The sequence below is a fragment of the Belonocnema kinseyi genome, chromosome 5 (genome assembly GCF_010883055.1).
Source record: "Belonocnema kinseyi isolate 2016_QV_RU_SX_M_011 chromosome 5, B_treatae_v1, whole genome shotgun sequence".
In the NCBI taxonomy this organism is placed as follows: Eukaryota; Metazoa; Arthropoda; class Insecta; order Hymenoptera; family Cynipidae; genus Belonocnema; species Belonocnema kinseyi.
Genome location: NC_046661.1, coordinates 78,686,232 through 78,713,135, shown reverse-complemented (window position 1 = coordinate 78,713,135; position 26,904 = coordinate 78,686,232). Strand labels below are relative to the sequence as shown.

At 26.2% G+C, this 26,904-nt stretch overlaps 1 protein-coding gene across 1 annotated transcript in view; it reads left to right on the top strand.

Annotated features, from left to right (window-relative positions):
• The first annotated feature begins 339 nt into the window (after positions 1–339).
• The window catches only part of LOC117173229 (glucose dehydrogenase [FAD, quinone]-like), a 68,121-nt gene continuing 41,556 nt past the window's right edge, over positions 340–26,904 (top strand). The window contains exons 1-2 of the mRNA XM_033361691.1: positions 340–453; positions 20,136–20,305. Coding sequence (XP_033217582.1) covers positions 20,136–20,305 — 170 coding nt within the window. The 5' untranslated portion in view covers positions 340–453. The remainder of the gene's footprint in view (positions 454–20,135; positions 20,306–26,904) is intronic.

The window sequence follows — 26,904 nt, the reverse complement described above, 5'->3', positions numbered from 1 at the left end:
CTTATCCACTATGCTACCAGACCGGCAACCTGAAGACCTGGGTTCGAATCCCAGCGAGGCTATTTTTTTTTAAACTTAAGAATACAATTAATAGTGAAACAAGTATTATTATAAGAAAATTAGACATAAAAGAATGAATATTAAATGATTTACTTGCCTTTTTATTTTGGAAGCCTACTTTCTTTTTTAAAGGAAATTTCGAAAATGGGCTCTGTAGTTTGGGACAGTTTAGAATTGTTCTCCAGTGAAGCATTTCTTGTCGGAAAAGTGGTAAGAGACAGAAGTGGTGGAGATTGTCGAATATTACTCGTACGATAGAGAATGGTACCGGTCTAGTCGCCTGCTGGTCTTGGAACCGCAAACAAATAAAACAGAATCGGTCTTTCGCGAGTGATACAGGTTCTCCTCTCGCCTCATCGAAATTACCAGCCGCACTGAAGGGTTCTCTTCAGAGTAAGTTTAAAATTTGTATTACAAACAAATAATAAAATATAAAAAAAGAGAACGTAAATTCAATTCTGAATCACAATATTATATTTTATTTATACCTAAAATATGATAAAGAGAATGTTAAGATCATCCTCTAATTATTATTATATAAATTTTTAACCTTAAGAAATATGATAATAATTAATTTTAATTTTAATAATATGAATTAAAACAGGACCCAATTTAGGAAAATATTATTATGAACAAGCAGCAAATGTACGTTTCAGGAGTTTACGTATCCGGATTTTTATTTCCTAATATTAAATATATAAACTATTTAAAAATCCATGTTTGTTACAAATTAACTATACCTAAGTTAAACTCTTCACAAGTCACGATTTTTGTGAAAATATAAATATCCCGAACACATAATGGCCATGTAAGTAGAATAATTCAAAATTAATAATAATTATGAGGTAATTATTATTTTTTATTGATTTTAACTTTTGATTTAGAATAATTATATATTACATACTATACTAGAGAAAATATAAACAATATAAACTCCCATTATTAACCAAACTTTTTAAATATTAGAATGAAAAGAACAAAAATTAATAGTTAATAATTTTGAATTGAAAGCATTTGACATTTCTTTTTAATATCAAAATTGTTATAACATTTTCAAAAATAGACAATATTTTGGCTAGAATGCACAGGATTTGAAATTGCCCAATTTCTAGTTCAAAGCGTAAAAATTAAATAATTTTATTTTTTGTTGCAGAATCTCGAAACCGAATAATTTCAAATTATGTAGGGCGATTTTAAAACGTTAAAAATTACTATTTTCATATTTTAGAATTTTGAAAATTTGATTATTTAGAATTAAAAGGAATCGGAATTGTATTATTTTTAATTAAATCCTTCAAAATTGAATAATTAAAAATTGATAACTTTTGAATTTAATTACCGACCTTTAATACTAAATTGTTTAGAATAACGATAAGAAACAGCGATTTTAAATTTCTAATACGGATAGTTGAAAATTAGACGAATCAGAACTTCATTTAAAATCGAAAAAATAGTTGGTCACCAAGAATTGTGTTATTGAAACTGTTTCATACTCAACCCCTTTAAAATTACAATTATTTTAAGTAAACTTAAATTTTTTAATAATGAAAAATTTAAATTGTTAATGATGATATTTTTCAAAACTAAGTCATAAAAAATTACTAATTTTTTTAATTCGATCATTTTAATCTTAGTTGAAAAATAAATAAGTTAAAAATCAACATCATCTTCAAATTATTCAAAAAAATAAAATCTAATTCGTGATAAATTATTAAATTTTTACAAAAAATTAATTATCAGGGGAATTCGATATTTAGACTTTTCAATTCTTAAAATTAGACATTAATATTTAAAAAATTAAACATTCTGATTTAAATTTTTTTCATTTTGCAGACTTTTAACTGAGAAAAATTAGAAAAAAATTGTATTGGATACATTTTTCTAAATTCGAACAATTTACATTTTTTAATTTCGGAACAATTATTATTATTATTATTATTATTATTATTTAAAAAATCGAATGTATAAATAACTAATGGAAACTTATTACTTGTAGATTTTTCCAACATTTTTGTTAAGGTTTCCAAAGATTAAATATTCTTATTTTCGTAAATTCAAATATTGCAAAATTGGATGATTTCTAAAAAAAATGTGTTTTTAACCCTTGAAAATTCCAAAATATTAAAAATTTGCAAGATTTTCAACATGCTTACAATATTCGAGTAATCCAAATAAAAAAAAAAATTTACTTCAATTTCTGAAGTTTTCGAATTAAAATTTCTAAACTCTTTTTCAGTCTTTCAAAAACAAACTTCATACTTGCAATTTCAATAATTGCACATTTAAAATCTCCCACATTTTTTTTAAATTGATCAAATATAGATCGTAAAATCAATTTCAAAATTAACGATTTTGAAAAGCAGAATTTTAAAATACTTTTTTTAATCCAAACGCGAAAATACTTAACTTGACCTTTTTAGTTTTTGAAACAAATAAAACTTATTTAAAAAGATTTATTATGAATATTTTTTATTTTTAACAAAATTATTAAGTAGGTAAAACCTCCCTACAGTGAATAATCATTCATTAAGAGCAAAAAAAGAGAAAAAACAAATTATTTTAATTTCCATTTATGAACGCATTTAGTGCCTTAACTATCAATTAAATTAAATATATCATATATATATTAGTATTTGTAAATAATGATTATCTACTGTGGGGTAGTTTTCCCTGCCTCTAATTGAAAAATTCCTCATTTAGAAACGTCTAAAGTATTCTTACAATAAAAAAAAAACATTTTTTAAAATGAAGTTCCGAATTCGAAATTTCTCTTTAACAAACTCACATAATAGTTTTATTTGGAGAAAGGTCATAAAATATGTTCGAAACTGATAGTTAAACTAACGAGGAGTAAAATCTTCCCCATAAACAGAGGCCAATAAATGTTACAATATGAATTACGATTATTTGCTATTGGCCATAAATAACTTTTGTGTCCATAATTATCATCTTTGAAAAAATATAAACAAAAACTGTTATAAATTTAATTCTACCATTTTTTAAAATATTTTCAAAAACGAAAACTTAACCAATAAATTAAAAATACAAAAGTTTTGTGCAAAAAAAGAATCATAAAATCGTACTGAAAACTTCATGGGAAATGTAATGAGATAATTATTATAATTAAAATCAGGCAAGAAAAATATTTCAAAGTTAATTCCTTTAGTCTTTCGAAATTAGCAATTAAAATACTTGTTTACATTCTTCGAATAAAAACGGGGTCAGTTTCTGGTAAATTAGGAAAATTACTATTCATTCAGGAGTACTTTTATTTTTTAATATATTTTTTCCATTGCCATTTTTAATTTGAAAGTATAAAAAAAAATCAATGACCAAGTGCCTTTTTTGCTGAACAGGCAATAAATAACTGATTCCTATCTAGCTAGACATCGTAGTTTAAAATGCCCTTTTTTTAGATTTTAAGTCGAGGACTTTAATTGACGATTATTTACTATGCAATTTGAAAACACCTTTAAGAGAAAAAAAAGAGACAAATAGACTTTTTATTTTTAGTTCTGAGACAATTTTTAAGGAAAGTTATTTAAAGTTGATAATTTTCGGCAGTTAATTAATTATTATTATGCATTTCGATTTTTCTTCTTTGAATATACTATTAAGGTTTACAGCAAAGGGAGGCAGATAAGAATAGAATTTTTCATCGAATAATTTTGAAAGCTTTTTATTCCTTTGAATAAAAATGAAAATGATATTAGATAAAAAATAAGAAATTGAAATTAAAAAGTAAGTAGAGCTGGGATAAATTGTTAATTAATAAATTCTTTATGAATGAAAACTTGAGCAATAAAGCGTTAAATTCGCTTTCATTAAGGCGGCTAAAAATAACTATTCATTTTCAATTAATTAAATTGTCTTAATTATCAGCGTTTAAGAATCCGTTCGTCACTTTATTACACTCTCATATAAATATAAATGTTACACGAAAAAATTGCGCAAAATTTCAGAAAATTTAATTATCGCAAGTGTGGTAAGTTATTCGAGTAATTAAATTTAATAAAGATACTTGTATCATCTTCTGAAGAATTTCAAATTGTGAAAGAATTGACGTAAACTTTAATCTTTTCCTAAAATAATTAAACATCTTTTGCAAGATGTTAATTAGTTTCCACTTTTTGGATTTATAATGTTTCGAAATTAAAAATGTTCAAATCCGATGGAATTTTTAAAATTTTTATTATATTTTTATAACAATAGTTTATAAAAAAATTTCTAGGTCTTTTTGAGTTGAAAAACTTTTGTCTTTTCATTTTTTTTCGACTCTTTGTGTGGTTTTCCCATAAAATGTATTTTTTATATTTTTATCTCATTTTGTATGATTTGAAGAAAATCTATTCTTCCTATCTAAAAAATATTAATAACAAATTTGTAGATCCTTTTTCGGCGAACGACTTTTCAGTAATAATTTTTTTTTCTCATGCCTTCTGTCGTGTTTAAGAAAATTTAATTTCTTTATTATAAATGTTATTTTTCGCCAATTAAACAAAAACAACGCGTCCTATCAAAAAATTATTCATGGCCAATGTTTAGCTCTTTTCTGGATGAGTAACTTTTGGCTATTAATTTTTTCATCGATTGTGTCATTTGTACAAAAATTTAATTTTTGGCAAATTTTTATTTCTTATGATTAAAATAAAAACCAAGCGTTCCATCAAAAAATTATTAATAATAAAAATGAGAGATTCTTTCAGGATGAACAACATTTTTCTATTATGTTTATTTCGTACCTTGCGTCGTTTTTCCACAAATTTATTTTTTTTATTTTTTATGTTATATTTCACAATTAAAACGTAAGCTACACATCCTATCGAAAAATAATCAATAAAAAACGTACAGTTCTTCTTTTAACGTATAAATTTTGTCTAATTATTTATTTCGTAGCTTCTGTCGTTTATCCAAAAATCTAATTTTTTAAATAAAAAAGTTGTGAAAAAAGAAATTAAAGCGCGAAAAAAAATTAATCGACAGAAATTATTCATCCAAAAAACATCTGAAAATTTTTCATTATTAATTTTTGGTAGGATGCGTATTGGATTTTATTTATTTTTTGAATCGTAAAAAATTACATTCAAAATAAACAAATATGTTTTTGGGAAAAACGACACAAGGGGCAATAAAATGTTTTTATAAAATGTTTTTGGTTAAATTTTCACCTTCATGTTTGAAAATTCGTTTATTTCTTTCTTGATGCAACCGCTTGGTTATAAAATATTTATTTTTTGCTAAAAACTGGTCTTTTTTTTGAAAATTCATTTTATCAATTGAAAATTTGACGATTTCATTTTTAGTTTAAAAGACAGTTTTATTACTGGAAAATTAAACTACTTGGTTTTTAATGCAACTTTTTTGTTGAAAATGAATATTTATTATTTTTTAAAATTATTATCATTTTTTCGTGGAAAATTGCCCTATTTCCTACGGTCGTCAACCAAAAGTGATGGTTCGTTAATAGTAGCATTTTTATTTTACAATAATACAAAAAATTTATGTAGAGCATTCAATTAGTAATTTTTTTATTACATTTTAATTAAGCAAATTTATTTGAATTAATTAAATGCACAATTAAGATTAGATCGTCATTTGTACATTGTTAATGAAATGCTATTTTTTTCGTCCTTCAAGCTCTACTGATTCGAGTATTCATTGCCAACTATAGAAATATGTTTCAATGCCCGAATTATTTATGAAAGCCTAGTAATTTAACCAAATTAATAATGAAGGCCAGGTGAAAGTAGACGTCCGTCAAAAAAATCACTCATAATAAAAACTTTTAATATTATCTGATATTATGAAATTAATGATAGTATCCTAAGTTATAATGGTATATAACCCAGTATAATAGTACTCGTATATTGCAAATGATGTAAATGATAAAATTACAGTTGAACGATGTATAAATAAATTATAAAATTATATGTCAAATGTATTTCCTCTGAAAACTTAATTTTAAAAATTATTTAATATTAAAGCGCACTTCAAATTTAAAAGTTTTTTTTTTTAATTTTTGGACCGATTTAAAAAGATTTTAAAAATATTTTAAATAGAAAATATTCGAATTCATAAAATCGCCGTCCATTTAAAATTTGCGAATTGGAAAATTTTCGACAGCTTTTAGTATTACCGAATTTGAGAATCCCTGATGGTTGATAATTACTGAAATTAAATTACTGAACTTATAAAATATCTGACACTATAAAATTACCAAAATATTTTCTCAAAAGTTTAGATTCGGAAATTATCTCGAGTCGACAAATTTACTTAAGGATTTTTTTCAATTTCGTGATATCACAGAAACTCTGGAATTAGGAATTTTCTAATTTGGGAATTTTATTAGTCGAAAATTTCACTATTCGGGGATTTTATTATGCGGGAGTTTTCCAATTCGGGAACATTATTATTCGCGAATTTTTAAATTCCGCAATATTATAAATTGTGCGGGAATGGTAATATTGGGAAATCTTCCAATTTCGGGAATATTATTATTCGGAAATTTTATTAGCCGGAAATCTTTTAATTCTGAAATTTTGTTATTATGAAATTTTATTTTTCGCGAATTCTATTATTCGGAAATCTTATGTGGGAAATTTATTATTCAGGAATTTTCAAATTCGGAATTTTTTTATTTTGAAATTTTATTAATAAGGAATTTTTTATTCTGAAATTTTATTATTCGGGAACTTTAGTATTCGGAAATTTTATTATTTGGAAATTCCTGGGTGTGCAGAATATTACCAAATTTCAAAACTCCCAATAAGGAAAATTGCCGAAATAGAATTTCTGACATAAAATAAATAATAAAATTCCTAAATCTGAATAATTAAAAAATTTCTTTAATAATTACCAGAATATAAAATAATACATAAAATCAAAAATATTTTAATCAAATAAAGTATTTTATTTATTATTTAACAATTTCTTAAATGCTTAGATTCCGACATTTCTTCGTGTCTAGAATTTCATTTCAGTAATTTTAAATTTTTGTAATATAAAATGCCGGGAATTTTTATTTTCGTGAATTTTTGATATAAACATATTTTTAAATTTATTCATAATATTTGGTTTTATTATTAATTTATTAATAAGTATATTTTGTAATTTTTGAGATTAAGGAATTTTACAATTCGGAAATTTTATAGTTTGGGATATTTTATAATGCCTGTATTTTTATTTCAGGAATTAACTATTTATTGAAAATTCATTATTACTTATAACTAGATATATTCTCTTAGAATAAACATAGAAAGTTGCAGTTTTTGACAAAAATGTTCCACTTTGTCCACTTTTCAATAAGAATGATATAATAATCAATAAGTTAACAAAAATAATTTTTTTAAACAATTACTTATTATTTTGAATAATACAATAAAAAGGCGGGTTTTTCCGAAAAACTCAACTTTTTATTCATTTGTCACTTATAGCGAGGTAATAATAATTGCAATTTCACAAACCTAATTGTTTACCGAATTATTATTGTTTATACCTATCTTCCCTCATAAGAATAGTCGACAGTTTTGGTTCTTTCTGAAACTTTTCACTTTTTGTCTAGTTTTCCATCACAATGAGACAGTAAGTAATTCAAGTTAGTAAAAAGTAATTGTTTCAACAAATTATTATTGTTTTCTAATCATATTTTTATATTAATGCAAAAAGTTGCAATTTATTCTGAATTCTTCAACTTTTTCCCTAGTTTTTACTTAGTGAGAAAATAATTCATGGAAGTTAAGAAACATAATTATTTAAACAATGTATTATTGTTTGTAACCATCTTCTCTCAGTGCAATACTAGATTGTTGCAGTTTTTCTTGAAATTTTTTGTTTTATTTGACCTTATTTAGGAACAAATAATAAACATTATTATAAATATACTTTAGGGAAAATTTATATTTAATATGATTTTATTTCAGAAATAATATCTTCATAAAAAAGAAAAAGATTGATTGAGAAATGATTCTCTCTAATGCTTATTTATTATTTGTTTTATAACTAAAAAGCCAAAGCAAACTTAAAAATTCCAGAAAAACCGCAACTTTCTAGCAATTATCTATGGGAGGATCGTTATAAACAATAATAATTTGACACTAATTTTTCTCTGTAATTGAAATTTTCATTTTCAAATAGATATAAATAAAAAAAATGTATAAATATTCTGATAATTTAAATTGGTTCCTGATTACATGAGGGGAGTTATGAAGAGTGATGGGAATGAGAAAAGTAATAAATAATTATAAATATACGTGTTTTTGTATTCGAATGTCTTTTATGGAAAAGTTGCATTTAACACATTATACACATCGTCTGGATCTTGATTATTATCGTAGAAACGTGCACCAGTTTTCTTCATTTATGTAAGACTCGTTCCAATGGCGACGAACTCAGTGATGAGGCAAACCTTCCTCAATTTCTAAACTAATGAGAAATTTTAAAAATCTGTTTAGTTATATAATTAAAAAAATATTCTTAGATATTATTTTTAAGTAAGTTTAAGGAATTACTGAAAAATCCTAAAAAATAAAATTGCTAATACTGTAAAATTACTGAATTCAAAAATTCCTGTACAATAAAATTCCCGAATAATGAATTTCTCGAAAAATTAAATTTTTTAATTACCTGATACCTCAGTTTCAGGTTAGCTCTGAAGATATAACTACAATGTTCACGAAACGTCAGCAAACAATTCGTAGTTTTTTACACGGGTGAAACCCGAAATATCTCTTTTTATCAAAATGATTTTAGAATAAAATGTTCAAAGTAGGATAATTTCATAATGTTAAAAATTGAATATTTTTAAATTAGAATTTTAAAACCTGGTTCATTGAAAGTTGAACGGAATTGAAATTATATTATTTTTCATCAAAAGCGTACAAAAATAAAATCTTTTCAAATAAAAGAATTTTAAATTCAAAAAGATTACTATTTGATAATTTGAAATAAAAAATTTAATTAAATGTTTGAAAGTCAAAGGTTAAGAAACTCTAGAATTTTTATCATAAAAATATTATAATTTTACATTAAAATGATGAAAGAAAATCGAAGGGGAAATTTTGCTTATGTAGGTCTTTTACATTAGCTTTGCTCTTATTTATTCTTCGTTTCTTCATTTGTCATTTACCTTCATTTCTCTAATTTCCTCCTCTCTTCTATTTTATTTTTCTTTCCACTTTGTCCCTTGCTATGTTTTCTTTGCTTTATCTGCCTTTTCATATTTTCTACACGATTTGAAATGAAAAATATGGGCAAAATAATAAAGGAAGAAATAAAGGAAATAAAATAGTGAAGAAAAAAAATGGTAGCGTAAGAATGAAAAAGTTAAGGAAAGAAACTATTTTTCCTCCCTATATTTTTTTCCCTGGCTTTTTCTCTTCTGTTCTTTCTTCTCTACCTAAGTTTTCACCAGCTTCTTCCTTCCCTTCCTCTTTTTATTTTTAATTACTCTTCCTTACTGTTTTACCTTCCACAGACGTCCTTCCCTACTTTGGCTCATTTGAAATACCTATTGAAGCATAAAATGAATTTTTCCACACTGTTAAGAAATATTTTTTTCATTTTATACCTTTTTTAACGAGTATGGACTGAAGACTCTTTCCTTATTGGTAAATTCTAAGTGTCGGCTGATTTTCGGCCGAGGACGCAACTTACATACTCTAGTTTCCGATGGTGATCGTTCTATCTCAAGTAAAGTGGAGGAAAGAGCGAAGAAAAAAAAATGAACTACGTGATTTTCGTAATCGATATCTCGGCACGACGCGACGTACAGTTCTCGGTCAGTGAACGTAACGGTATTATAAAAGGAGTACATACACATCAGAAGTTGCGAAGTCGTATTATGTTACCGACTATGCCAATTCATCCACAGGTAGCAGATGATTCATGAAATCATCAGTGAGAGTGAACCTCTTAGAACTTAATCTATCATGAAAGTGGAAAGAAAAAGGAAATTATTCCTTCTGGGGAAAATAGAAGGATGAAATTGAATAAGTAAGATACATCGATTTAGGTGAAGAGAATTTATGTGAAGAGAAAAAGAGCAAGTGAAGAGGAAAGGAGGAAAAGGTTGAAGTGGATGAAGAAATGGAGAATCTATAAAAGAGCTTACAATGAAAGGAAAAAATTGATTCAGGAGAAAGTGAAAAAGGGAAAGAAGGTTAGGGAAAACGTAAAAGAAGAGTGTGAGGAAGAAATCAATGACGAAGAGGTGGAAGAGAAAAGAAAGAATATATTAAGCGAAGATTGATAAGAGAGAGGGATATATTGCTTTGGGTAGTGGAAATTAAACATAATAAGAAGAAGTGAAGAGAATATAAGACAAATAAAGAAAAAAAGGACAAGGAAAGAGGAAAAGTATAATTAAATGACAAAAGGACAAGTGAATAGGGGAAGGAGAAGGGAAAAGGACATGGGCAGGTGAAGAGAAAAAGTATAAGTACAGATGAAAAGGACAAGTAAAGAGAAGAAGGAAAGGTGGAAAGGAAAGGGAAAGAAGGTTAAAGTGAAGATAAAAGGAAAAGAAGGTTGAAGTGAAACAGGAAAAGAAAATTTTAGTTAAAAAAGAGATTAAAATGTAAGGGAAAAATGCATCCAGTAGAAATTGAATAAGAAAAAAAAGGATAAGAAAAACGTAAAAGTAGAGTGTGAGGGATAAATAAGAGAGTAAAAGGTGGAAGAAAAAAGAAACCATGTGGTAAGGGAAGATTGAAAAGGATAGAGATATTTCGATTTCAGTAAGAAAAATTAAACAGAAAAAGGAAAAATGAGGAGAATAAAGGATAAATAAAAAGAAAAAAAAGAAAAGGTAGGAAGAAAAATGTTGAAGTGGTAGAGGAAAAGAAGAATCTATAAAAAAATTGAAATTTAAAGGAAGTATTGAATAAGGAGAAATTCAAAAGGGGAAAAAGGAATAGGAAATACGTGAAAGACAAGTGCGAGATAGAAATGAATGAGGAAAAGGTAGCAAAAAAAGCATATGGTAAAGGAGATTGAAAACGGAGAGAGTAATTTTAATTTAGTTAGGGGAAATGAAGCACAAAAAGGATAAATGAAGAGAGAAAAAGACAAATTAAGAGAAGAAGGGCAACAAAAGAGGAAAAGTAGAAGTGAAGGAGAAAAGAACAAGTGATGAGGAGAAGGAGAAGTGAAGAATAAGTGGATAGTTGCGGAGAAAAAGTATAACTGCAAAGGAAAGGGAATAGATGGTTGAAGTCTAAGAGGAAAGGATAAAACAGGTGGAAGTGAAAGTGGAAAAGAAAAATCTATATAAAAGAGATTATGATGGAAGGGGAAAAGTGAATAAGGGAAAGTAGGATAGGAAAAACGTAAAAAAAATTTGAAGGAGAAATCAAAAAGGAAAAGGTGAAAAAAACAATAAAGCGTATGGGAAGGGAAGATTCAACAGAAAAAGAGATATATTGACTTTGTAGGCAAAATTAAACAGGAAAAGGGAAAGTCAAGAGTATAACTTGACGTGAATAATAAATAACCAAGTGAAGAAAGAATTGATGAGTGAAGAGGAAAAGGACAAGTGAAGATAAAAAGCACAAGTGAAGAGGAAATGAGCAAGTAAAGAGAAAAAGGACAAGTGAAGAAGAAAAGGCGAACTGAAGAGGAAATGAACAAGTGAAGAGAAAAAGTTCAAGTGAAGAGGAAAAGGACAAGAGAAGAAGAAAGGAAAAAAAGGTTGGAGTGGAAGAGGAAAATTGATAAAGGAACTTAAAATGGAAGATAGATAAATTTTCAACGAAAAAGTTGATTTTTCCAATTAAAAAAGTCTGATGTTTTAGAAAACAGTTGACTTTTAAGCCCGAAAATATAAGTTTTCAACAACAAAAAAAGTTTAATTTCCAAATAATAAAATGGATTTTTCACAAAGTAGTTTAACTTTGAACCAAGTAGGTGAATGTTTAATAAGAAAAAATGAATTCTCCATGAAAAAAATAGTTAAATTTTCAACAAAAAAATATAAATTTTCAACCAAAAACATAATAGATCAATTTCCAGTTAAATAAATTAATTTTCAACAAGAAAAGCAAACTTTGAAAAAAATCGTTCAATTCTCAATCAATAAAATGAATTTTTAACAAATTAGCTCAAATCTAAATCAGCCAAAAAGATGAATACTCAAGCAAAAATGTAATAGTTAAAATTTTAACTAACAGCGATCAATTTTTAGTAAAAAAATGTAATAGTTTCATTTTCAGTTAAGATAATTAATTTTTAACCAAAGAAAAGCAAACTTTGAATAAAATATTTAAAGTGTAAATTAATAAAATTAATTTTTTACAAAGTAGTTCATCGTTCAACCAATTGGTTGAATTTTTAATAATAAACAGTTAAATTCATACAAAAAAGATAAATTTTCAGGAAATACTTACATTCTCAACTAACTAGCTGAATTTTACAATAAAAACGATTAATTTTTCCCCAAAAACGGAATAGTTTAAGTTTCAGTTAAAGAAAAAATTAAAAAAAAAAGGTCAATTTTAAACAAAATAGTTCAACTTTAACTAATAAAATGAATTTTTAACAAAGCAGTAACAAAATCAATCAAATTGATTTTTAACAAAGTAGTAACAAATTAGTTGTAACCAAGTTGAATTTTCATTGAAAAATGATTAATTTCAAAAAAAAAAGAATTTTTAAAAACATAGTTAAATCTTCAAAAGAATAAAATTAAGCTTGAACAAAGTAGTTAGACTTTAACTGAGTAGTTGCATTTTCAACCATGTTTCAAGAAATTTCGCCTTTTTCTCGATTTCTCGTTTAAGTTCTTTTTGTTTGTTAAAAATTTTACTATTTTCTTGAAACTTTACTTATTTAGTCAAAAACTCGTCTTTTGATTATACTTTTTTTCTTTATGGATTAAATAATATTTTTTGGTTGAAAATTAAACTTTCTTGTTGAATGTTTTTAAATTTTGGATTCATATAAAATATTTTTTTATTAATTAATTATTAATTGTTAATTTAATTTTTCACTGATTATTATTAATATTAATTTTATTATTAATACTTATTATTCACTATTTTATTAAAAATTCCATTTTCTTCGATTGAAAACTATTTTAACTGAAAATTTAATAATAAAATTTTACCGTTAAGTGACATTCTTTGTCGCTGACCTTCAAATGAAACTCAATTATGCGTGTGAATTTTGCGACGTTTCTTCCTTCCATTCTGCCAATTCCCCAATCGACATTGACGAAAAGCGACAACAATTCTTTCGAGATTTTCCTGACACACATATTTTTTAGAGAAAGATAAAATCATATATATTTACTGCAATAAAATCAATTCCGAATCCGGGACTACCGCATTCATGTCGTAACCGAAAGGCCACCAGAGCGACGCATGTCCGGTCTTTGGGAACACCCAGTTAGTATAAGAAGTTCACAAGCGAATCTTCAAGAATTATAGGAAAAGGAAACTATTGCCGGTAAAATTATTGCACAATTTGGTACACGTAAGAATAGGATAAGGGGGCCGGGCAAGTTGTGCTAGAAAGCCAACTACCTAAGTGAAGCTGAAGAGCTCCCAGTCAATCCCGCTCCACCCTCCCCTCTAACATCCCTCTCTTCAATTTATTCCTAACCCTTCACTCTTTCCTTTTCCCTCTCAAATTGGATCACCACTATTCTAGAATTTAGATGCGTCTACACATGCGATTTCCAGTTGTAAACTGAACCAATTGCACTCGAGGCTATAATAGTTCCCCTACAATCTTACAATCTTATTCCACTCACATCATGAAAAAGAAAGGAAGAAAAAAACTAAAAGAAAACAAGATGCTGTTTACAAGCCACCTCCGGTTGTTACATACGAATCTTGCAATTCCATTCATTCTTTACTGAGCTATTTGGGCCTTGGGCGTTTGGGCCTTACGATCAGGGCCCCACGCAAATTTTTACACAAACTTTCGACATTCTCAACCAAAGGTTGAGAACCAAAACTTCAAAAAAAATAATTAATATTAAAAAATGCATTTTTGACCAGAATCCAGTCCAAAAGATTATTTTTTAACCCAGGGGATTAATTTTCTAAAAATGGGATAGTTCAATTTTCTACCAAAAAGATGAATCATCAACCAAAAAAAATAAATTTTTACCCAAGTAGCTGAATTTCTGACCCACGAAATGATGACTTTTTAACCAAATAGTTGCAATTTCAACAATACAATAAAATTTTCAATTAAATGTTAGAACCGAGAAATCAATTTTTTCGACATAAAACAGACAGATTAAAAAAAAAGGTAATAAATTTTCAACTAAAAATAGAATAGTGTTTGAATTATTAGTTGCAAAAATTAATTATTAACGGAAAAAATGAATTTTCAACAAAATATTTACATTTTCAACCAAAAAGAGGAATTTCCTACTGACATGACGGATTTTGCAAAGAGATGAAGCATCAACTAAAAAAATTAATTTTTAACCAAACAGTTCAACTTTTAACCAAGTGGTTCAATTGTTGACAAAAAATATGACCTTTTAATGAAATAGTTGCAATTTCAACAAAATAATAAAACTTTCAATTCAAAGCTATAATTTTTAACCAAAAAGTGAAAATTTAAAAAAAACGTTAAATTTTAAATGAAAGAAATAAATATTTAAAAAATATGAATTTATAATAATGTTTTAGTTTATATTTTTTATATCTAACTAAATCAAATCCATACAATTCCACTATAACATTGAAACTTGTTTAAAAAAAACATGTTCAACTTTCAACCGAATATTTGAATTTTCAACTAAAAAGATAAGTTTTTAGCCAAACAGTTAAATTTTTAACCAAACAGTTGAAATTTAACCAAAAAGACAAATTTTACAGAATAATGAATAATGTTCTACCAAAAAAGAAAAACACGAATTTTCAACAAAATCGTTGAATTTTATTTCCAAAAAAACGGGCGATCTACAAAACGGTTGAATTTTTATCCCGAAAATATGATCTATTTTTACAAAAAAAGTTCATTTCCTACCAAAAAGTTACGTTTTCATAAAACATAGTTTAATGTTAACTCAATAGTTAATTTTAAACCAAAAATATAAATTTTTAGCCGAAAAATTAATTATCAACCGAATAGTTTAATTTTCTTTAAAACTGATGAATCCTCAACCAAAATAAATGAATGTAGAGCCGTACAGTTGCATTTTTAATCAAAAGGATGAATTTTCAGTCAAGAAATCAATTGTCCACCAAAAAAGACAAATTAAAAAAATACATGAATTTTCAACCAGAAAAGATCGATTTTCTCTTTAAAAAATGTTATTCAAGTAAGAATAGTATAGTATTTAAATGATTAGTTAAAAATTACTTCTTAACCGAAAAAAGGATTTTTTCAACAAAATATTTATATTTTGAAATAACAAGAGGAATTTTCTGTTAAGCTGATGGATTTTGCAAAAAAAATAATTTTCAACAAAAGTTTTCAACCTAAAAGATGATTTTTTAACTAAGAAGATTAATTTTCTATAAAGGAATAGTTAAATTTGCAAATAAAGAGATGAGTCATCATCCAAAATAAATTAATTTTTTACCAATTATAGTTCAACTTTAAAACAAATCTCTACATTTCTGACAAAAAAAAAGACTTTTTAACTAAATAGTTCCAATTTTAACAAAATAATGAAATTTTCAATTCAAAACTATAATTTTGAACCAAAAAAATCAAATTTTAAAGCAAAGATATAAATCGTTAAAAAACGTATGTATAAAAACGACAAATTTTCAACCAAACACTCGAATTTTTGACAAAAAGACGAATTTTATAGAATGAAGATTAATGTTTCACCCAAAAAACACGAATTTTTAACAAAATAAATCAATTTCCAACCAAATTTTGAACATATCAGTTAATTTGCTACTCAAAAGTTACACGTTCATGAAAATAGTTAAATTTTTAACCAACTAGTTAAATTTAAAATAAAACTATCGAATTTTAAGAAAAAAGTTCATTTTCAACCGAATAGTTTAATTTTCTAACAATGGAATAGATGAATTTTGAACCAATTAAATGAATTTCTGACAAAAAAAGTCTTTAAAAAATAATTGCATTTTTAACAAAATAAAACAATTTTCAACTAAATAGTAGAATTTTTAATCAAACGAGATGAATTCATAACCCAAAATATAATAGTAGACTATTTGACCAAAAGCAAATGATTTTTCTTTTTGCGCTCCATTAATTTTGTTCGCATTTAAGCGAAAAAACAAGAGTTAAAAACCGAGTTACTTTTCATTATTTAACTATTTTTATGGCAGATACGGTATTTCCAGGCCAAAAAGCTAAAATTGTATAAATAAGCGTAACTGCACATTTTTACTGAAATCGATAAGTATCTTTCTTTATGTAAAATCCAAAAATGTAGCATTTTTTATGTAGACAGCAGCTTTTTGTTGTTTAAGACTAGTACAAATATAAGTGTGATTTTTATAGTGAAAATTTTTTCATTCTCATAATATTTGAAAATACGATTTTATAGTAAAACTTTTTTCTTTCACATAATTTAAACTTGATGCAAGAATAAAAAAGATTCCTTGGCTCGAGGCGAATCGATTGACAGATAATATTATTACATTTTATTATAGAGTAAAGAAGTTATGATCATTTATGTCATTTTGAAAATCGATTTTTATGGTAAAAATTGTCTGATTCTCATAATTTCAAGTCGTTTTAAGAATAGAAAAGATGTGTTAATTCGAGACGAATTGATTGGCTTATAATATTGACACATTTTATTATTGAATAGTAAAGGAAGCTATGGTAATACGTAATATTTGAAAAAAACGGTGTTTTATAGTCAAATTTTTTTCACTGAAATAATTCAAAATTCATACAATAACGAAATAAATTCTTTCATCCGATGCAAATCTATTGACCTGTAATATTAATACCCTTTATTAAAGATTAAGAAAGTTATGCTCATTCGTAATATTTTGAACACTTGTTTTAAACAGAAAAACGTTTTTCATCGACATAAATCAAATTTGATCAATGAATATAAAAGACGTCTACATTATAATTTTAAAACAAAATAATTCTGACAGAGACTGATAGGGATTCTAATAGTATTAATTACATTTTTTTCAATTTTGGTTTTATTTTTTCAAAATTGAAAACCTAGCCTTAACTTAAATTATCCTAGCATAAAGCTGTAAAAGGGATAGAGTGCGACAGAATTTTCCACTTCCCTTTCCTAGCTCGAAAAATTACCATTTCAAATACAAAATTTGATTTGTCTGAATTGTCATTGTTCTAAATTAATCTATTTGGGTCGAAGATTCGACAATTTTATGGAAATTTGAACTATTCGGTTAAAAATTAATTTTTTGGCTAAAAATGTATACTTTTGGTTTAAATTTAACTATTTAGTTAACATTGAGCTATTGTTATGAACATGTTAATTTTTTATAAAAAATTAGCTTTTTGTAAAAAAAAATCATATTTTCGGTTTAAAAATGCTATGGTTTTGTAGATCATTCATCTTTCTGGCATAAAAATTCAACGATTTTGTTGAAAATTGATGTATCTTGTTGAAAATTCGTGTTTCTTTTTTTGGTAGAATATTAAATTTGATTCTGAAAAATTCATCTTTTGCGTTACAAATTTAACTGTTTCGTTAAAGAGTCATCTTTTTGTTTGTCAGAAATTCAGCTAGATAGTTAAATTTGTTTTGGTTGATAATTCGTTTCTTCAGTTGAAAATTTAAATATTCCATTTTTAGAAATATAATCTCCTGGGTTAAAAAATTATTTTTCGGGTAAACTCTTTTGTCAAAAATGCATTTTTTTGAAGATTCATTATTTTGGTCAAAAATTCATCTCTTTGGCTTAAAATGTAACTAATATTATTAAAAGTTCATGTAAAAATTTATGTAATTTTCATTAAAAAAAAATTATTTCTCAATACCATGCTTTAATTTTATTTCAACCAAGGATGTATTTCCAAAAAAATCTAGTTGTCAAGCTTTCACTTTAAAAAATTTTCAATAAAAAAAGTAATTCTTATCGAAATATTTCAATTTCAACCAATAAAATGAATTTTTAACAAGGTAGATTAATTTGCAGTTGAGAAAAAGAAGAGTTTTCGACTAAACAAAATTAATTTTTGACAAATACACTCAACTTCCAAACAAGTACATAAAGTTTCAACTAAAAATTGGATTTCCTAAGAAAATTGTTATAAGCGATTTTAATTTTAAATCAAACGTTCAAGTCAGCCGAAGGAGATAAATCTTCAACAAAATATATGAATTTTCAACTAAATAGTTGAATTTCAAAATAAAAATAATTAATTCTTAACAACCAAAACAACATTTTCCACAAAATAGTTAAAATTTAACTAAAAAAATAATTACATTTTCTAGAAACTAATTGAATTTGTAAATGCATTGAATTTAACCAAATGCGTTTAAAGAAAATAAGGTAAACGTCCGAGTAATTGTGACGCACCCAGTAATCGCGAAACTTCGTTATGATTTGAATATATTGTTACAAAGAATATATTAAAAGTAACACTTAATGATAACACTCACTTATTTTTAGCAATTCATAATAGAAAATAGTAATTACATCCATTGAAATTAAACAAAAAGCAAGAAAATTGTCATCGCGATTACTGGAACTAAGGTCACGTATACTGTGACCTTCACCTAAGTTAAATTTTGAACAAAATTAATAAATATGCAACAATATAGTTGATTTATCAACTGAAATTGTGAATTTTCAACAGCAAGAGAAAATTTTAACAAAGAAGTTCAACTTTTATCCTAGTAGTCGAATAATAATTTTTTAGTTCTTACCAAATTTTAATTCTTACCAAAATAGATCAATTTTTAAACTAAAAAGGCGAATTGTAAATTAGAAATGGGACACTATAAAATTAAAATGGAAAATCGTAAGTTGTAAATATTGGAAATATTTTTATTGCCAATTAATAATTGGAAATTGATAATAGGAAATGGGAAATTATAAATTATAAATTGTGAATTAGAAATTGGAAACTGTACAATGAAAATTGTGCTTTGGAAATTGTAAGATGTAAATATTCTAAATATTTTAAATTGGAAATTGAAAATGGAAAATTTTAGATTCTAAATTGTTAATTAGAAATTGGAAAATATAAAATAAAAATTTGGAATTGAAAACTAAGTTTTAAATATTTTAAATATTTTTTATTGGAAATTGAGAATTGGAAATTGAAAATAGGAAATGGGAAATTTAAAACTCTAAATTGTGAATTATAAATTGGAAACTATACAATGAAAATTGCGATTTGGAAATTGTAAGTTGTAAATATTCTAAATATTCTAAATTGGAAATAGGAGATGGGAAATTGGAAATATTAAATTATGAATTAGTAATTGAAAACGATAAAATAAGAATTTTGAATAATAAATTGTAAGTTGTAAATATTGTAAATATTTTAAATTGGAAATGGATATTTGAAAATTCAAAATTCTTAAATAGTGAATTAGAAATTGTAAACCAAAAAATAACCATTTTCAACTGGAGATTGTAAGTTTTAAATATTGTAAACATTTTTAATTAATCATTGGGAATTGGAAATTGAAAATAGGAAATGAGAAATCATAAATTGTGAATTAGAAATTAGAAACTATGAAATGAAAATTTTGAATTGGAAATTGTAATTTGTAAATATCAAAAATATTTTAATTTAGAAATAATTAATTGGAAATTGAAAATTCCTAAATTGTGAATTAGAAATTGTAAACTATAAAATAATAATTGGAAATGGTAAGTTGCAAATATTGTAAATATTTTTATATTGGAAATTGAAAATAGGAAATGGGAAATAGGAAAGTCCAAATTGTAAATTGTATATTTGAAAATGGAAATGGGAAAATCTTCATAAAGCCTGACACCTCCCTCTCCCTGGAAGTGTGACGTAGATTTTGAATGGCCCCATATCAGACTATCGGATGGAGAGACAGACAGACGGCCCTACAAATAAAAAATAAAAGTCATGATAATAATCACAACAATTGGATACAACTGTCAATTTTACACTAGGTTGAATTTTTAATTTCAATTTTGATTTTAATTTTACAGATGAGCTGCAATTGCCCATTGACTACGGCCACTGGACCCACTTTGGCTTCGACATGCGGGGGCCCATCCTTTATGATTTTCATGGGCCTTCTCGAGGTTTTCCTTCGAAGCCAGTGTGACCTTGAAGATCCATGCAATCGACCTTTGCCGCGTGACCACGTAAATTCAAGGTCAGATATTACTTTAATTTTTATTTAACATAAAAAGAAAAAAATAGCAATGAAAAAGAAATGTGTTTAAATGTCTTCAATACAGAAATCTGACCCAAAAATATGTTAGAAGCTGATTTAATTAAAGTGTCATCCAAATATTATTATCTAAAAACTTGGAACAATTAAAATTAATAAAAAATTTAGATGAAAATGACAGAAATGAGTGCTGTAAATTTGAGTAGCTTCCATTTTGAAGTACACCAAACTCTCGCTTTCAGTCCAGTCTCGAGGGCTGCTATTAAATAGCCTTGGATGCACAATATACTTGACTGAGTAATCGCGCACGCGGCCCTTTCAAGACGATAGTCGCAACCACTCTCGCCCCTCTCCCCTGAGAAACTGCGTGAGCCAGCAGTTCTAGGAAGGCCGAAAACAGGGGGACTGAAAGAGAGTATTTGGAATATCAAAAAAATTTGTAAACTCGAATTCCCAATACTTTAAATTGGATTTCTTGTGAAAACAAAAGGTTTTTATTTGAAAATTAAAGTATATATCATATAAATAGAAAGAGCGATGGTCGTGAGGGCTAGGACATGATGTGTAGACCCACTCCCTCTGCTTGTGAATACGATTTCCGCCTCACACTCTAGAAGAGCCTCGGCAGCCCACGTGGTGAACACTTGTCTAGCAAGGGAGTGTGTAAAAGGAATAGGGGAGAGGTACAAGGAAGATGTAAGCCCTTAGGGCACACATTAGAACCTTTCATTCTTTATTTTTCAATAATTCTTTTGAATTCCTGTAACTCTTATGAATTGCTTGAATCCTTTACAATTCTTTTCGTATGTTTTCAATTCTTTTGAACTCCTTAAATCACTTAAATCTTCTTGAATCCTTTCTTGAATCCTTCTATTGAATTCCTTCAACCCGTTTACAATCTCTGAATCCTTTTAAGTTAGAAAAAATTGAATTCTTTTGATGTTTGAATTTCTTTATTTGTTTTAAATTCCATGATTCTATTTGAACTACTTGAATTCTTTTCTGTTTCTTAATTCTGTTGGAATTCTGTGATTTTTTTCAAATTCGTAATTCTTTTGGAATTTTATGAATTATTTTAAATTCTATGATTCCTGTAGAATTCCTTGAATTCTTTGATTTTCTTAAATTCTTTGATCCATTTGGAATTCCTAGAATTCTTTTATTTCTTTTTGATTCATTGATCCTGGAATCCTTTTGAATTCCATGAATCCTTTTGAAATCCTTGAATCCTTTTCAATTTCTTGAATCCTAATGAATTCTTTTGAATTCCTTAGATGACTTTAATCTTCTTCAAAAATTTTGAATTCACTGAAATGTCTTCAGTACTTCGAGAATTCTTTTAAATTCCTTGATTCCATTTGAAACTCGGAATTATTCTGAATTAAAAAAATTGGTTTCAATTCTTGTAATTTTTTAATTTCTTGAATTCTTTTATATCCCATCAATCTACTTGAATTCCCTAAATTATTTTCAATATCTTCATTCCGTTGGAATTCCTGGAATTCTTTTCAATTTCTTAATTCCTATGAAATCCTTTGAATACTTTTTACTTCCTAGATGCTTAGAGAATTCCTTGAACTCTTTTCAATTTCCTTATTCGTTTGGAATTACTTGAATGTTTATGAATTCTTTTGAATTTTGTTGTATTCCTTGAATCTATTTAAACTTCTTGAGACCTTTTAAATTCCTTCAAGTCTTTTAAATGCTCTGAGAATTCTTTGTAATTTCTTGAATTTATTTGTAATCCTTGAATTACTTTGAACTAAAAAAATTGAATTCTTTTGATTTTTTAACTTCGTGAATCCTTTTAAATCTCATGAATCCATTTAAATTCCTTGAATTTAAATGAAGGAATAATCAAGGAATTCTTTGAATTCCTAGATTCCTTTGAAATTCCTTACATTCTTCGTAATTTCTTGATGCCTTTGCAATTTCTTGAATCCTTTTGAATTCCTTGAATTCCTAAAATTCTTTGAATTCAAGGAATTCTTTTGAATTTCTTAAATTTGTTTGAATTCCTTACATTATTTTGAATTCATTGAATCCTTTTGAATTCCTTGAATTCTCTTGAATTCCTTGGATTCTTTTGAATTCCTTGAACACCATCTATCGTAGACTAATAAACTATCAATAATTGTATTTGTTTGTTACCCAATCTCAACCTATCAACAACTCAATCACCTCATACCGAATCACACTTTTCACGAAGACATTAATTTAAGTCCTTAAAAATTGATAATCTGTCAGTGGACAAAATTTTCAACGTCATGTTAAAAATACGTTTTTTAAATTTTTTAATAAAAAAAAGCAAGTAAGTGGTGAAATAAATGATTATAACACTCCTCTTTAAAATTGCTACTGATAAAAAAATGCTTTAGAACTTTTGCTTTAAACCCCAATCACTTTTCCCATTATTCATTTCGTACTGGTATCCACCTCGTACTGGTTTCCTCATTAATTTTTTCTAGTGCGGCTTTAAACCTGTATCGATCGAAATGCTATGCCAAAATCTTATATAAATAACGACAAGAGTGAAGTCTTACATAAATAAATAAAATTACAATTACACAATAGAAATGATCGGTTTGATATAGGTGTAAGAAATGAGAAAACAATACTTTTAAAATCCCCTTGGGCAAAAATGATTGACTCTCTCGTAATATCTGATTGCGAAGTACACCACGAGAATTTGATCGAAAATTGTAATTATCTATGGGGACAGGAACTATTATCTCATGAGTTGTTGGGAAAAGGAAACTGGGTTACCGGAACAAGAAGGGATCCCCTTCGACGAGTACTTACTCTCGACACTCGACACCCAACTGACTTTAGCGAAAGGTGCCGTTCTCAGGGCTTGCCTTTTTATTTTTCTGCCAGATAAGCGTGAGAGTTAAACTAAACATGGTCTATACTTGCATTTGAGTCGTAAGTTGTAAGGCGTAACAGCACATTGTAAATTGCACATTCTTTTGTCGTAAATTCTAAGTTGTAAATTGTTAATAGAAAAAAGTAAATTTTTTCAGGTAAATTCTAAGTTTTATGTTGTAAGTTGTAGATTGAAAATTGTGAACTGGAAATAGGAAATTATATGTTGCAAATATTGGAAATTAAGAGAGCAAGACATTTTAAAAGTACCTATACGCATAGGAAATTTAATTGCGGAACTTTTTTCTACGGACAACAATTTTTTTATTGTCAATTTTAGGTTGCCTATTGTAAACTGGGAATTGCAGGCCGTGAATATTGGAAATTGCCAATTTTAAACATTTCGAATTCTTTTGAATTACATGAATCACTATCTACTTCTTGAATCTTATTTAATCCCTCGAATTCTATTTAATACAAATTGTAAATCATAAGTTTTTTTGTTTCAAACTGTAAGTTCCAAATTGGAAATAAAAAATTGTACATGTGTATTGTATATTCCAAATTGAAAATTAGGGGGCTTCAATTTTTATTTTAAAAGTACCTGCACGCATGGGTGATTTAATTGCGAATCTTTTTTCTCTGAACAAACGCTTTAAATTTTTAATTTGTAACTTGAAAAACCTGAAACTGAAAAGTGTAGGCCATAAATATTGGAAATTGGAATTTTTTACTTTTTGAATTATTTTGAATTACATGAATCACTTTCTACTTCTTGAATTCGTTTGAATTCCTTAAATTCTCAATAATACAAATTTTAAATCGTAAATTTTTAGTTTCTAACTGTAAGTAAAAATCTAACTATGGTAAAAATCTGTACTGCCTAGGTTATGTAGCGAAGCTAACTTTCTGTTCGATATAGTATCGATTTTGTTGGCAATTCTATGACACACTTTAAACTTAGCTGTTAGAAATATATTTAAAATGAGATAATTAGGAAATGGGGAATTGGAAATTAAAAATTCTAAATTGTGAATTGTAACTTGGAAAATGAACATTGTAAAATGAAATTGGCAAATATTGTAAATGGGAAATTGAAAATTGGAAGTTTTTACTTAGAAAATAATAATTGAAGACTGGGAATAGGAAATTGTAAGTTGCAAATACGGTAAATTGGAGATTGGAAATTAATGACTGGAAATTGGAAATTGAAAGTTATATATTTTGGATGTTGTAAATATTGCAAATTGGACCTGGAGTGTTATAAATATTGTAAATTTGTTTGAATTGGAAATATTGTGAATAAAAAATTTGAAGTTGTAAATTGTAAATTCTAAATTTGGAATTGTAAATTGGAAACAGGAAATTAGAAAATATAAGTTGAAAATATTGTAAATTTAAAATATTGTTAATTGGAGATTGGAAATTAATAATTGTAATTTGGAGATTGAAAGTTATAAATATTGGGAGTTGTAAATATTGCAAATTAGAAATTGTATGTTATAAATATTCTAAATTTTGAAATTGGAAGCTGTAAATTGTAAATTAAAAATTGTAATTTGTAAATTGGTAATAGAAAATTACCAATCTAAAATCGTGAATAAAGTGTAATATTTAAGTTGCATATATTTTGGAAAGTATGAATTTTAAATTGTCTATGGTTAACTTTCAATTGTAAATTGTAAATTTTCCATGATCAATTATCGTTTGTAAATCGTAAATTTTTAATTGTAAATTGTACATTATAAATTATTGTAAACTGTAAATCGTGTAATGGAAATGTGAAATGCCAATAAATATAGAATTTCAATTGCAAATTGTAATTTCTATCGGTTGCCACCGAAAGAATTAAAATAGGAGTGAAATTAAAATATATAAAAAGAACAGAGAAAAAAAAACCTTCATGCAAAATGAGACCATTTATAATTATACAACATGTCTAATGTCTGTAGTCAACGATACTGAAATTGGGTAGATACCAATCGTTTGATTAATAGAGTTTAAAAAATCTAGCACATGGGATGATTAGGTGATTCTATCTTCATTCTATGATTGAAATAATGACTTTTAATAATTCTGCAGTATGTCGTCTAAAAAGAAATTCAATGACCCACTTACATATATGAGTACTTTCTAACTATAATTAATATTGAAATTAATTTTCAAAAATGTATCAAGTTTAATTCAAGACAATACAATCAATATCATATTTAATAGTTACAAAAAAAATCTGCCCGCCTGGCGGGCATATTCTCATCGCGCGCTTCGCTGTGGATAATAATAACTGATTGTTATATATAATAACTTTTTGAAGGCCCTACAAGGTAATCAGAGCAACTTTTTAAATTTTATTGAAGAAGTAAAAATTCAAATTTTGAAGACTGATAAAATAATGAAAAATCAAAAATTAAAATTTTCGGTCAAACATTAAGCATTAAGAATAGAAAAATTAAATTATTAATCAAACGAAACAAGCTACCAAAAGAATTAAAAGGCAAAATATGTTCACCCAAAAAATATCTACAGATTTGTTATTAATATTTTTTGATATAATGTTTAGATCTTATTTTAATGTTTCAAAACTTATAAATGTTGCTCTTAGACTTTAATCCGTCCTGGAAATATTTCTATTGTCTAATCAAATGGCTGAAAATGACAAGCAGAAAAATTTACAATTAAAAATATTTACAACGTACAAATTCTTATTTCGAGTTTACAACTGATAATTTACAATTTATGATTGACAATTTAAAATTTATAATATTGTCCGTTTTCAATTGCCAATTCACAATTTAGAATTTTGAATGTAAAATTAATACTTTACAACATGTATAACCAACATATTACAATTTGCATGTTTAACATCACACAATTTACACTTACCAGTTTTTAATTCTTATTCCCATAATTCCCAATCGTCAGTTTCTAGTTTTTAATTTCTAAATCATTTCTAATTTCGGATTTCCATTTTCCAATTTACAACATGTATAACTTCGTCAATTTCCAATTTTCAGTTTCCAATTTCCAGCGCAGAATATTCATTTATCATTTACAATATTTACAACTCACAATTTCTAATTTACAATATTTAACACTGACAATCACAATTTGCAATTTGCAATTTATAATAGTTTCAACTTATAATTTCCATATTCCAACCTCCAAGTTGTCAATTTTAAACTTACAATATTTACAACTTACAATTTCTAATTTCTAATTTTCAAATCAGAATTTTTAATTAACAATATTTCCAATTTCCAGTTTATAATATTTGCAACAATTTAAAAATTACAATTTAAAATATAAAATTTTCATTTAAAAGACTTAGCTCTTAAATTTACAATTTACAATTTTTGAATTTAAATTTACAATTGACAACTTTTTAATTTGAAAGTGCAATTTATAATATACAATATTTACAACTTAAAGTTTCTAATTTGCAATTTATAATTTATAATTTCCAATGTCCAGTTTCTAAAGTCCAATTCACAATTTAGAAATTAAATAATAAGAACGATTCCTTGATAAATATCTGGTAAATACCATGACGACAAAAAGTACTATTTGTACATAAAAGTTGAAAAATGAATCTCCTACTTTCCGTAGCTTAGTGGGTTATACGAGGGTAGTTCAATAAGTCCTTAGAATGACCAACATATGGCGCGCGAATCGCTCCAAATCATCTGTTTTCAGTCAGCACCACTCCCGACTAGATA